The following is a 13,888-nucleotide window of genomic DNA, read 5'->3' as shown; positions in this document are numbered from 1 at the left end:
GGCCATTTTTCTTTCCTCCCCTCCTTAGGAATGTGTCTGTGTGTGTGTTTGTGTGTATGTGAGCGAGGCCTAGTGGGTGGGAAGTTTCCTGTAATCCCATTCATTCAGTTTGGCCTCAGGACTTGTATCTACCTCCCTCTTCAACTCCAAACACAACACAACCTGAAACTGTCACTGACGCCCAATCGGGGACACCTCACGTCCGGAGGTAATGCAGAGCAGAAGCAGCGTTTCTGACACATCAGTCTTCCTGAACTGCCTCTCCACAGGATTTTGGGAGGAGTGTTGGAGCAGCTACGCCCCTGGAGTTTCCCCTCTCTGCTGCACGCTGGGCAGGAAACAAGCTTTTAGATGGCAATTTGGTGTACAGCGTGTAATTACAATCGCAGAGTAATTGAAGAAGTGCATTGCTGTCAAACGTTCTCTTTGGATGTTGGAGACACAGATGTTGTCGTTTAAGAGCGTCCCGTGTATTCTCAGCAGGATAAATGCTGGAGTCGTCCTATAGTTTCAGACCTGTCTGTTGACTGACAGTGGAGAGCTGGTGAAAGTCAATATTTACCAGTGATTAACACATTTAGCTATCGCTTGAGCCAAGGATTGGTTTTGATCTTGGCTAATGTGGAAGCATTTAAGTCTATTCTGTTCTTTTTGGATTGTTTAATATAAGTGTCTAGGATTATAAAGCTTAAAGCTTTACTTGCCTGTGAGTGTTGATAAATGGTGGTTGGATTTGTTTTCCCAAATTAAAACTGTTGGTAGATTTAAAATCATAGAAATTAGTATTTGTTTTGCAGTTTTTCTCTTAAACATTTACTCAAAGGTGAAATACATCAAATTTCTAATCAAGACATCAAAAAATAAATCTGTATAATTCAGCAGTGTAGTCCAAGTCCCTTTAAATGATTGATGGAAAGAAGTCTAATGCTTTATTGAAAAATATCTTTGGGTACGTTCACCTCAGAAAGAAAATTCTGTCATCATGCACTTACCCTCACGTTGTTTCAAACCTCTGAGACCTTTTCCTCCTCACCGGAAAATATTTTTTTAATGAAAGCTGAGATGTTTCTATTCTTCTATTGAAAGTCTGTTCACCCAAACTCAAAAGTCTTTTACAAATCAAACTGCTAAGTCCATTTCTTCTTAAAAGGCACAGTCAATTGATATTAAACCCAAAACCAATTAATTTTTTAAATTGTACTGTTTCTTATTTAAATAAGTATGGCTAATAATTGTTAATGTCCCTGTACTTAATATGATGAGCAGTCGGGGTTTCTTTATTCACAGGGTAATAGCGGGGTCTTAAAAAGTACTAAAAGTTGATAAACCAATTTAGAGAAAATGCTGAAGATGTTTAGTTTGATTATTTTCTTTTAGATAGTTTAGAAGGAACTATCCCTTTAAATTATTCTCTCTGACAGCACACATTAACAGAATTTCTTTTCCTGGATTCTGGTTTTCTCTGTGCCAGTGAAAGTCCTTTGGAAGTTCGTGGTAAAGTTTTTCTGTCCCAGCAGAGTCCAGAGCTTTTCCTGCTTTCGGATCCCTCCGCCCCTATCATGCCATGGGGAGTTCCTCTGGAATAAGCCCCCCCCTGGTTTACACAGCTGTAGGATATTTCCTTTAAAGGAAGCACACTGGACCCTTACCGATCTGCCTGGTGGGCTTCGGGCTGAACTTCAACAGTGGCACAACGCTCACCATGCTCTGCTTTGCTCTGGCTTTCCATAACACTACCACTTTTGTTTAGATTGTTCTCATTGCAACAGTTTGGACTTACTGTGGTGTTTTCAGTTTCTGACTGTTTTCAGTGTTATTTTCACTAAAGGCTAATGTTGTGAAATACAGGAGGTTTTGTGGATGTTTGTTGTGTTTTTAATACGCTCAAGGCAGTCCTGTAAGATTTGACACAGCACAAGCAGTGAGTTTCGTAATGCATAGGGTGTTTACAGATGCTGCAGTTTAACATTTTTGAGCAGCGGACAGGAAAACCCTGATCTATCACCATTGTTGACACAGTGTTCACTCTAATTTGCTTAAGTTAACATGACAAACTTCCTGCCAATAGTCCCCTTTCTGTTCATCTCACTGGAATTCATACAGAGCTTAAATGCTACCTAAAAGTACCAGTGCAGATCTTTTTTGACGAATCTTTCAGGAACTATCAAACAACCCTTACTAATATTGTTAAAAATAGGACAATTTTTGTACATTTTTGCTTTAAAAATGGCAAAATGGAACTGCTAAATAATATTATTGTTTCAGTCTCAAAAACAAAAGCTACACCTATCGCAATTGCATTGTCATCTGCTTCCTCATATTTTCATTTTAATGTTGCAATATTTCACATGTCACCAGACCAATTCAAAAAATTCAAAGAACTTAAGCACTGTCTTAAACTACTTGGTACTGTAGCTTTTTAGCTCAGTCAAATTATGTTTTCTCTACTTGTGAATACATATTTTTAAGTGTCATTAAACAGTCAATGACCATTGGAATACATTTATCTATCATTTTGTTATTAGAGTAATTATTATTTGGTAACCGGTATTTACAGGTGCTAAACAGTTACAAACAAATTTCCAATATTTAGAATATTTTTTGTGATTTGACTAGGCATCACATTAAAAAACATACGTTCAAAAAGCACCAAAAGCTTTAATTAGTTTTTATTTTAATAATTAGCAAATAGTTTTATTTTTTTATTGAGCAATACAGGGTCTCCTGTATCCATTTTCCTTGAGATAAAAATAATAATAATTCTGCCAAACATTGGCCCTGCAGAAGCAGCATTGAATGTGTGTGAGCTAGGAGGTTACATCATGATCTTAATATTCTACTGGATTTCATTGGATCTATCAATGTTCTATTTCACACATCACTATGATACAAATTCATATTTTCCAAACATAAGATTGCAATGCTGCAAAATGTAAAACACTCATTGACTTTATATTTCCAGTCTTTCACATTTTCATTCATATAAATGGAAGAAAGTGTTGTGGAAAGTGGAGTTTTCCAGTACTTTTTTACTCCGTAAAGATGTCTTTTCCAATGTTTGCTGATTGTTACATTTTGAACCCTCTGTGGAACACCGAAGAAGCCGCAGAATATTCACACTTCACTCTATGAAGCACTGCAGCAGTGTGTGAACCAAGCAGCAGTTGAAGCGGAATGTGTATTAAAAAATATTACTGTTTAAGTGTAAAACACCCCATTTCACCCCAACTAGGTTTTTACTTTTACATTTTTTATGGTTATTAAGGTTAGTTCACCCAAACTGAAAATGCATTGATTAATTACTCCTCATTTGCGTCGGTTTCCTCTGGGTGCTTTAGTTTCCCCCACATTCCAAATACATGCGGTACAGGTGAATTGAATAAACTAAATTGGCTGTATTGTATATTGTGTTTGGGTGTTTCACAGTACCGCATAGGTCTCAAACTCAATTCGTGGAGGGCCAAAGCTCTGCACAGTTTTGCTTTAAAACCTATCAAACACAGCTGATCTGAATAATCGAGGTCACATCAAGAACATCTTCATTAGTTGGATCAGCTGTGTTTGATTAGGCTTGGAGCAAAACTGTGCAGAGCCGCGGCCCTCCAGGAATCTAGTTTGAGACCTATGCAGTGCTGGGTTGCAGCTGGAAGGGCGTCTGCTGTGTTAAACATTTGCTGGATAAGTTGGCGGTTCGTTCCGCTGTGGAGAATTGAGGAATTAATAATTACTCATCCTCATGTCGTTTCAACTTCTGAGACTTTTGTTCATTTTCAGAACACAAATGAACATATATTAGGTGAAAAAAAGAGCACCCTCTTCCTTCACACACAGCAAAGGTCCCGGGTTTGTTTCAAGTCTAGAAAAGTACAAAATAAAAGACCCCATCCCTTCCGTGGTTCAATCAGAATATTATCAAGCTTTTCTGCACACATTAAACAAACATTTATATCCACAGTTTAATCTTCTCAATATCAATATAGGGCACACGTTCACAAGCATTGTGCACTGGTGTATGCAAAAGATGTCGGCCTGTGACTTCATTTCTTTGAAATAAAGCACAGACTCAACCTAGGTGTAGGTAAGCAGTGCAACCTCACACAAAAATTGTAAAGAGCGCAGCACCCTTGTGAACTTGCACCCTATACTGACACTGAGAAGAAACTTGAATAAATTTGATATTTTTCTTCTTGTGTGCAAAAAAGATCCCCATAGTTTTACCTTTGAACCACTGAAAGCATTTTCTTTTTCCTGTTTTTTTTGTAGCTGTATGGATGAAGAGAGAGGTCGGGTAACATTTTGGATTATTTTGATACATTTTAAGCCACATAGTTATTGTGGTTAACCCTAGAAAGATCTTTTATTTGATAAAAATATATATTTTAATCATTTTTATTGAACAATAGGATTAAAGTTTAAAGTACATCAATTTATATATTTTTTTTCTAGGATAGGGGCTTGTGACTGTTTACATGGACATTTACATTGTGTTTTTCTACAATGAAAGCAAATTGTGCTCCACGAAACTCCATTTTGGAGTGCATATGTTGTGAATAGTGAAAAGTGAATATGTTTGTTTTTGAATAACTGTACATGTAAAGATTTTTATACATATTAGGTGTCCCCAAACAGCTGCGAGTTGACATTAAAACTCCTGTAAGCAGCTACCGTTCCTTCCTTGAAAATCTTCAGCTTTTTTGATGTAGGTTTCTTCTATCAGGAAATTCCTCATTCTGGCTGCCCTGTATTCAGTGTCATGTGTCTTCCAGCAACTCGTCTTAACCACCGTGGCTGTTTTTCTGCTCTTTTAGCTGCACTGATTTCACTCCAGAAAAGTGCGTCCTACTGCCCGCTTCGCCCCGCCACTCGCTGCCTGCTTTTATTGTTTTCCTAATTCATAATGACATTTTAAAGAAGACCGTATTTCACGTTCTGTTTTCACAAGACCATGGGCTGGTTTTCAAAGACCTCATTCAGCGAGCAAAATAAATCCTGCTGGGCCTTTTCTTATTCCTCAAAGTAAGCAGTTGGTTTTCTGTCTCTCCAGGCCACAGTGGAAAACGTGGAAGACATTTCTGTCGCAGTGGTGAGGTCACTGTTGTTTGGCCTTGCTGGAAAATATTTAGGATTTGACAAGAAGCTTTTCTTTGTTCGAGGGTTCTCTGCCTGTTTCATGTGCTGCTTTGGCTGGCTTTGGAGGTGGCGCAGGGTTGGGCACTTGTTAAAGGTCAGAAGAGAAACCCAGCGTTGCTTTGTGCCAGCTTGCACCCAGTTTCCTTCACACTGCCCTCTTTGTTCCAAGCCTTACAGGAACCATGTTGCCACGCATCCAGTTGATGGATTGCTCTCGGATGCTTGGAGGAATTGTTCCGTGAAAAAGTCACTTGTTGTTGGAGACCTATGCTTTGTAGGAGAAACACTGTGGAAATCAAATGTCAGCAATATTTTCAGCGTGCAATAATAGTTAACGTAATGTTGGGTGTTTCTCAAATGTTACCATGCAGTTGATTAAGTGCTCTGAGCAGTTTTTGTGTTACTTTAGGGCAGGGGTGTCACACTTTAGTTGCGAACCTGCTTCAACACACTTACCTGTAGGTTTCAAACAAGACTGAAGGACTCCATTATGCCCGTAACCACTGAGTGCATGGTGCAGTTAGGTATGGGTGACCTTTATCAGGCTTGGGTCTCAACTGCCAAAACAATGGTACTCTTTTGGTAGGTGTGGTGTACGTTGTAATCTACGTCATTCTCACTCGAAGTTCTCATATCGTATGAGAAACACTTCTTACTAAACCAATGGAAACTTTGGAAAGGGTACCCAAAAAGTGTTACGATATGGTTCGCTTTTTTGGTACCTTTTGTCTGTGGAAATGGCCATAAAAGTGTACCGTATCATACCACTCAGTGGAAACAGGCCATTAGTCTGAACAGGTGTTTAATAGACTGATTTCACACGGCCGCCATTTTCAAAAGCGAAATCGAGGCTGCGGTGGTAAGAAACCCGGAAGTATCATTGGGAGTTACATAGTAATGTTGTGTAACTGGCTATATAGCTTATCAGCGAAGAGAAAGTGACACAATTTTATCATTTCACCGCCTTCCGGGTGACGCGGAGGTCCGTTCTGAATGAATGGTGAATATAATAAGGGATATCAGAGCTCATTTTCAGCTAAGTTAAGGGAAATGGCACTAGTTAACTAATGTTTTCTTTCCCAAACACACGTTTTAGATGCTATTCATCAAACTCGAGTTAATAAACTGATTATTTCATTATATTAGATTTGTCATGATACTGAATTAAAAGAAAAAAACAAATTTTCTGCGAACATTAAGGCACTGTTGATGGCTTTCTTAAAACAGCGCTGATTTGCCATTGTGGTCACGTGTTCAACAGAAATGATTGTGATTGGCAGAGAAGGTCATCAGTTCACCGCTGTTTACCGAGCACACACACACAACACAGACAGAGGAGCGATCTGCTTGATGACTCGACTAAACTTCAAGGCTGCTTCGCGCTTCAGTCTCCGTGTATCTGTGTTTGCACTGGGTGAAGAGCAGTAAGCTGAGTGCAAACCAAACAGATACATGGATACTGAAACGCGAAGCAGCCTTGAAGATCAGTCGAGTCATCCGCGCTTAGCAGCGCTTCCATGTTAGCGAGAAATAGCCGGGTTTAAAACTTCAGTACCAGGACAACACTATTACAGACAACACGAGGATGTGCTGCAGAGGACTGCAGTGTTTTATCATCCACCGGGTTACATAGGCTGAAGCAGGAAAGCGTCCTCACGGTGTTTAACTAGTGCCATGAGCTGAAGCCCAGGAGGACACGTAAGCACATCACTGAGATTGTGATGTTGTTTGATGCTAAATTGCTTTTAATTGTTTAAAATAATCTTACTGAATAATATTAAAGTGATGGTTACATCATTTCTGCATTTTAAAATCTCGGCAACAGCTGGAGGTTTATAATACACGGCATGTTACTGCAATGTTTACAGTGCTGGTCCTATACTTCCTGGTTTCTTCCCACCGCAGCCTCGCTTTGGTTCTTTAAAATGGCGGCAGCGTGAAATAAGCGTAATAGGGTTAGAACTAAACTGTGCTGAGCCTTGGCCCTCCGGAGTTTTTTGCTAAACTTTTTTTTTTGGCCCCACCCAAAAAATGAAAGTAGTTGTTTCTTAGAACATTTTCAATCAGTTTGTCAAAACAAGCCATATATATATATATATATATATATATATATATATATATATATATATATATATATATATATATATATATATATATATATATTTGCTTGCAAAAATACACTTTATTCTATATATCTTTTCTTTTAAAACCATTTGTTAGAAAAAAAATGAAGAAAATCTCAATAAAGATGTTTATTCAGCATAGCAGTTTCAAAATACATGGCTGTACCTTGGGTTCACCGGAGTCAGAATGAACCCTGAACATTCTTAAACTCAAACCTTTTTTACTGTTTTTGATGTTGCCTTTAGATGTTATGAAGTTGCTCCTTTGCTGTTGACCCAGCTGTTCTCCCTATCTCTCCATGTTAATGTAGTTTCAACACCATTGAGGAGATGGTTCTCTGTGCACCACACCCATCCCCATTCTACAATTATTACCATTTGATCGAGATGTAGTCACCTCAAACGATGCAGAGACAAGACCCTATTGACTTCTCTTTTCTCTCATAAGTCAGCCCTTTTGGGAAATGAGCATCCATTCACCATTTAGAGTGGAAGTTGGGTCGAGGCAGACTCATTTCTTACACATTTGTCAAGTAACCAATTTTATGCACAATAGTCTGTCCAGGTCAAAGGTCTCAGATCAAGAAGTTTAATGGAATGTTATTGTATGGATGATAATTAAATTATGTTAGTAAACACATTATTAAACATTAATTATTTTGCACATATTATTGCTTTTTTCATTTCACAAACTAATTATCAGTCATCTCATCTGTAAGGTTTTAATGTTAGAAATTCCATTACAATCAAGCGTCATGTTTTCTGTGCTCCTTTATGGACTGAGTGGAATGTTCTTTCCTCTGGCATGGCCTGTTAATGGATGAAAAAGTTTGATTATATTTGATTTGAATAAACTGCTTTTCTTTTTGCCCAAACACTCCATGATTTTAGTAATCAACATCGAATCAGTTAACGCAACTGTTTGCCTAAAAAAATAATGTTTTGGGTTTAACTCTCGTTATAGTTTACATTTGGAATAAATGATGTTTTATTCGAGAACAATCAGAGTCAATAAAATACAGCAGAAAATTAATTTTTATCATCTTAGCAAACAGTGATTTATTGTCAAACAATTCTAACAGAAAATGTCATTTGATCGTTTAACAAAGGCACACTTGATTAAAGTTAGCCATTACACTATTTCAATAGCAAAGCTGCACAGTTTCTCTTCTATTCAGACCATCTCTGTCTTGTTTGTTTAATCAAGGATGAAACTTCCCAAGAATGTTGATCACTAGGATTTGGTATTCCTTGCTCTTAACTTATTAAATAATCAATTAAATTAAATTAACCTCTGCTCTTGCTTGTAAATAAATAAAACACCAGATGAAAAAGTCTAACTGTATACATTTGCTAAACAATATTGCTTATTTAATGGTGATAGCAATATCTTACTTGTCAGACTTTAATCTGAAAATGTTCTTACATAATAGTGTTACACTCTCTTTACAAACCGACAGTATAAATCACATACACAGACAAAACAAAGGTAAATTGTGACTTGTCTTCATTTTCCGATTGGAGTTATCATTGCTGTCTATAGCTGTGCTGGACGAACTGCATGCTATAGTTGAATTCTTAGGGCTAAGGTTACAGGTTAAGTGTGAGCAGCGGTGATGGCAATGTTTGTCTTGGCAAACACCACTAATAAATTTTCTGAACATTCTCTGTGTTTATCTTGGGTTTTCTACACATCCTCTGGTTCTTCTCTTGGTTTGTACTTTATTACATTGCGTCTGAGTTTCAGACTGTTTAGATTTCTTTCCGTCTCTCTAGCAAAATAGTTTTATTCTCTTGTGGTTTGTGGAATTCCACAAATTTCAGAATGCGTCTGCAGTTCCCAGACTCATGCAGGGAACGACCCCATATAAGTTCATGTCAAAGCTGATCACATTATGGCACTTCTCCAGACCGGTTTCCTGTTTGATTTTTGTGAAGTTAAAAAACTAAAACATTCCAAACACTGAGTTTGCAGCAGTGCACTTTCCCACCAAGAACAATAACTGTAGTGATAACATATATCATGTATGTATAGATTAATGTTTATCGTTTAGATTATTACGAGTTCACTCTGCATTTAGAATTTCTGCTGCTTTAAATTATTTTTTTTTAAACGCTTACTGCATTAAACACATTGGCATTTGGCAATTTTTAGATATTGAAATCAGAATTATGATTTTTTGTATACATATAAATAATTAAACTTAACTTTGAAGCATCTAAATGCAAATGTGGATTTTTTTTTGTTGTGTAAAATTGTAAAAATTACATATTTCATTTTTTTACCCATTTTTACCCAATAAATAGCAATAGCATTTTTGTGGTCTTGTGAGTTTGGGCAATGACACTAGAGTACACAAGATGTGTCACTTGTATAGTTTTTAATGGGGAAAAGTGTAACTGCAAAGTCCCTTTAAGGCAAGTCATTTCACTTGACGGCCATCTTTGAAACGCCTCTCGGGCAGTATGCTCAGGCGTTCTGTCTGAATGGGGAAACATCAAATTCTCCAAAACTCCAATAAAATCACAAATACAATTAAACAATATGTCCCATAAGCATCATTAACCCATATATACAGATGGATCGAAAACAGACAAAGGAGTAACAGCAGCAGTTTTTAAAGATCATATTTTGGGAGAAAGCTCAATTTACACAGCAGAAGCTTATGCATAAATATGGCTTTAGTTTAGAGCAAATGGAAAGGACACAGTACCGTAACTTTTTAATCTGCACAGATTCCAAAACTCGTCTTCAAGCACTTGAAGCTTTTTTTTTTATAGCTTTAAAGAAAATTACAACAGTAGAAAATAAAAAGTTGAGGCCATATGAGACAACATGGGCCTAATCCCAAATCTATTTTTGTACCCCTTCCCCTTGACCCTTACAACCGAGGGTGAAGGGGAAGGGCTACAAAATTTACCCCTAAGAATTGGGACAGCACTACACCACCTGCACATGTCATCATATGTCCTCGCGATCTCTTGCTTCATGTGAGATCAGACGATCGCGACTGCTGTAGTTATTCCAGTTGTGTTCTTTTTTGGTTATTATCTTCAATCCATGAAGGCATATATTATGTTGTGATATATTATGTTATCATAACGATCTAATGTGGCAATAAGATCGTAACTGTACTGTGCATTTACACAGTGGCCATATTCATCAATGTAAACACATCAAAAACAACATTAACATTATAGCAGACACCGTAACTAATTTCCAGCCACTAGACATTACTGACAGGGTATTCGAGTGTCAGAATGTTCTGGGACTGCTGTAACGGAATTATTAATAGGAATTATAGATCGCGAAATTTTTTTATTTGTATTTTTTATTTTAAAGCATGGGTAAAACATGAACACGGTTATAAATATATCAAAATGTGTTTGTTTGTCATAAAAATTTGTAATAATGACAAAAAATACTCATTTGTGGATCTCCTTACTTCCGGGTTCAGCAATACTGCCGTTGTGGCAGGTGTATTCTGGAAAATTTTCTTACCCCTTGGTTTCAATTGTGGTCCTGAAAAATCTTTGTTCGAAGGGCTATTCACCCCTTCCCTTTAGCTATACGCCTTCAAGCTAAAGAGAATTGGGACACCACTACCCCTTGTTGTGCACATGTAAAACGAGGGGTAAGGGGAAGGGCCTGAACCAGCCAATCAAGCTCTTTCTAGGTATACTAGAAATTTCCAGGCAGGTGTGTTGAAGTTAGTTGGATCTAAACTATGCAGGACACAGGCCCTTCAGAATCGAGTTTGGACATCCCTGCCTTAAAGGGACTTTTGCTTGGGTTCCTTGCCGCAGTGGCTTTTGGCATTGTTAGTTGGAAACTGATCATGAGTTTTCCTGAACATAACTTTTAGAAATGATATCAATATGATCCACATTGAGCTATCAGATGAATAGATGAAATTCACACTCATACTGATCAGAACCAACAGTAAACTGACATGATCTGAATATCCATTATAGATTCTCTTTATTTTCCTATTTTCCGTTGTGCAGTTGCTTTGACATTGTCAATACTGCAAAAAGTACTATACAAACAAAGGTGACTTGATGTAAATATGATTTATATGATGCCCTGTCCTTGTCCAAAATACTCTAAATATTTGGCATACTGACATACGAGTGGTGGATGTGTAGATCATATTGAATGAGGACCGTTCAGATTCTGTGGAAATCTGAAGAAGGACTGCATGGAATTTGAGTCTGCACTTCAGCAGAGATGATGAATGAGTGGAGTCTTGAAGTGTCTGACGCAATCTCTCACTCTCTGTCCTGCAGGAGAATCAGGTTTGGGGAAGTCTACGCTCATCAACTCCCTCTTCCTGACAGATTTGTATTCTTCAGAGTATCCAGGCCCGTCTCACAGAATCAAGAAAACCGTTCAGGTAAGATCTGCTCGGTCTACTGATGTCTTTTTTATCACTTCAGCAGAAGTCCATTATTAAGTGCTGCCATGGTGGCATTTTTTTTGTAGGCCGTCTTGTAATTTTGCACTGGCCTGACAAAAACAACAAGTAGGATATTTACAGTATTTTCTTTGGATTATTGGAGATTATAAGGTCTGTTGCCAACAAAAGTTTCATTCTTGTCACTTGAAGTAAAAAGCTTCATTTATATTGTTATGAATCCCATATTATAGCTATAAATGAACAACAGTATTACTCATCCTCAGCATTGCCACCATTATACTTACAGACAAGTTCAAAAAGTTTTCTAGTTTGTGATTGTAAGCACATTAAAGTTACAAAATGGGGTTAAAGTAAGCAGATGAGTTTACCTGTTTGAAATGTACTTTCATATTTCTGCTTATTTATTTAAAGCAACTTGCATTTGTACAATGAAAGGTACAGATTTGATCAGTGTTTATTTTCTATGGGAATTGAACACACAACATTTGCATTGCTAGCTCCATTTTCAGAAAATCTTACTTTAAGAACTTTAGTTTTATTTATGGAATTATGATTCATGATTTACCAAATTTCGACCACCAAGAGACTTAAAACATCTAGCAATATGAAAAAAGGGTTATGCTTTGCTGCAGTGTTCAGTGTGCAGGTTTAACTTTATCTCCGGCTGTAGTCACTGTGCAGTGTGAAGCAGCATTCACACTGGATGCGGAAAGCACTGTGCTATGAAACCCATTCATTTCAATGCTTTGTGCAAAGGCTGGTTTGTTGTGGGTTGGCTAAAGTGCAAGAGCAGCAAATGTTTCACTGGTATCAGTAGATTATTAACAAACTATGAACAACTGATCTATGAAGTGTGAGTTAATATATTAGTTGTGTTGGTCATTAGCCTATATATGTTATTGGGACGTTATTCGTTGCAACTATTCCACATTTACTTACAGTTAATAAATGTAGAACAGTTTCAACTTTAGAATACCATCCCAATAACATATATAAACTATTAACTGATACTTAGCAAGTCTTTAGTAAGTTCTTGTAGATCATTTGTTCATGATCTATTAGTAATTTATTAAGTATAGTTATAAATCATTAAAATACAGTTAATAAGTCATTTAAAACTTGTTAACTAACAGCTTGTACGTTATCTATTGGCTATCTATAAGACACGGTTATAAATACTTGACAAACTGTTAACTTTTATTTAAAAAGTAATTTATAACCCATTACTAACAGTTTATTAATTATCTTTTTTTTTAATTATCACTTTTTGTTTGATTTTGGATCTTTAATGTAGTTACATTTACAATGCACAATACAAGCAGCTTGGTAATGCTAGTTTTCCAGAAATGTAGAACAGTTTTGTATGGATGCTGAAATATGACAAAGCAAGCAAACATAGTTAAGAAAGCAAAAAGACAACAGAGACGTAACTCTGCTCTTAGTCTTTTTGTTTACCACGTTTTTCTTGAAATTTTCTAGCTGATATAACTTTACTAGAGGAGCAAAGTGGGGGTGCTTATTTATTCATTTATTGTTTACATTGTTAAAGTGTCTCATTTGTTTATGCAGGAGTCAAACATAGATATTTACTTTCTGGAGTTTTTAGCCACTTACAAAACAGTAGGGATGTTTTTATAAACCGTGTTAAACACAGGTTGTTTTTACATCCTGGCATATTGAATATCGCGTTACATATTTGCACTTTACTTTTTTCTTTATAATTTGCACAGCCCTTAAATGCCTATTTTAAACTGATCTGAATTAAAGACAATAGATCCAGAAGTGTTAAAATGCAGCTACTCTCTGGCTTTTGTCCTACAAGAATATGTCACCCCTGCAGATCTCTGTAAAGGACTTTGTTTCTCTCAGCTGGATCACATATGCCTCCATCTGCAATGTGTAGGTCGGATCTCCTGCCAAATCAGCAGTTTTCTGGTGTTGGCCTGAAATCAAGCTTTAACTAGAAGCTCATGCTTATGAACGTTTCCCATTTTTCTTAAAAACGCGGCTTGTGATGTGGCCGAAATAATAACAGCTGTCAATTGAGTGCGTATTAGAAGTAGATGGACAGGCAGTGTCAATCACTGTCAAACACAGGAGTGGCTCATCATTCCTCACTGGATTTTGTGGTATGCGGTTTGTCAGCTAATGTAAAGAATGCACACACTCATTTTGGTGAATGTTGGTGTTTTTCATTCAACAAGACGTGATTTA

General features: G+C 37.0%; 1 protein-coding gene across 3 annotated transcripts in view; it reads left to right on the top strand.

The window, feature by feature from the left end:
* The window catches only part of septin7a (septin 7a), a 94,417-nt gene that overhangs the window by 21,829 nt on the left and 58,700 nt on the right, over positions 1 to 13,888 (top strand). For all 3 annotated transcript variants that reach the window (NM_201161.1, XM_073930661.1, XM_068215054.2), the window contains 1 exon segment: positions 11,544 to 11,650. In NM_201161.1, coding sequence (NP_957455.1) covers positions 11,544 to 11,650 — 107 coding nt within the window.

Source organism: Danio rerio, chromosome 19, assembly GCF_049306965.1.
Source record: "Danio rerio strain Tuebingen ecotype United States chromosome 19, GRCz12tu, whole genome shotgun sequence".
Taxonomy (NCBI): Eukaryota; Metazoa; Chordata; class Actinopteri; order Cypriniformes; family Danionidae; genus Danio; species Danio rerio.
This window is presented reverse-complemented; position numbering and strand designations above follow the sequence as displayed.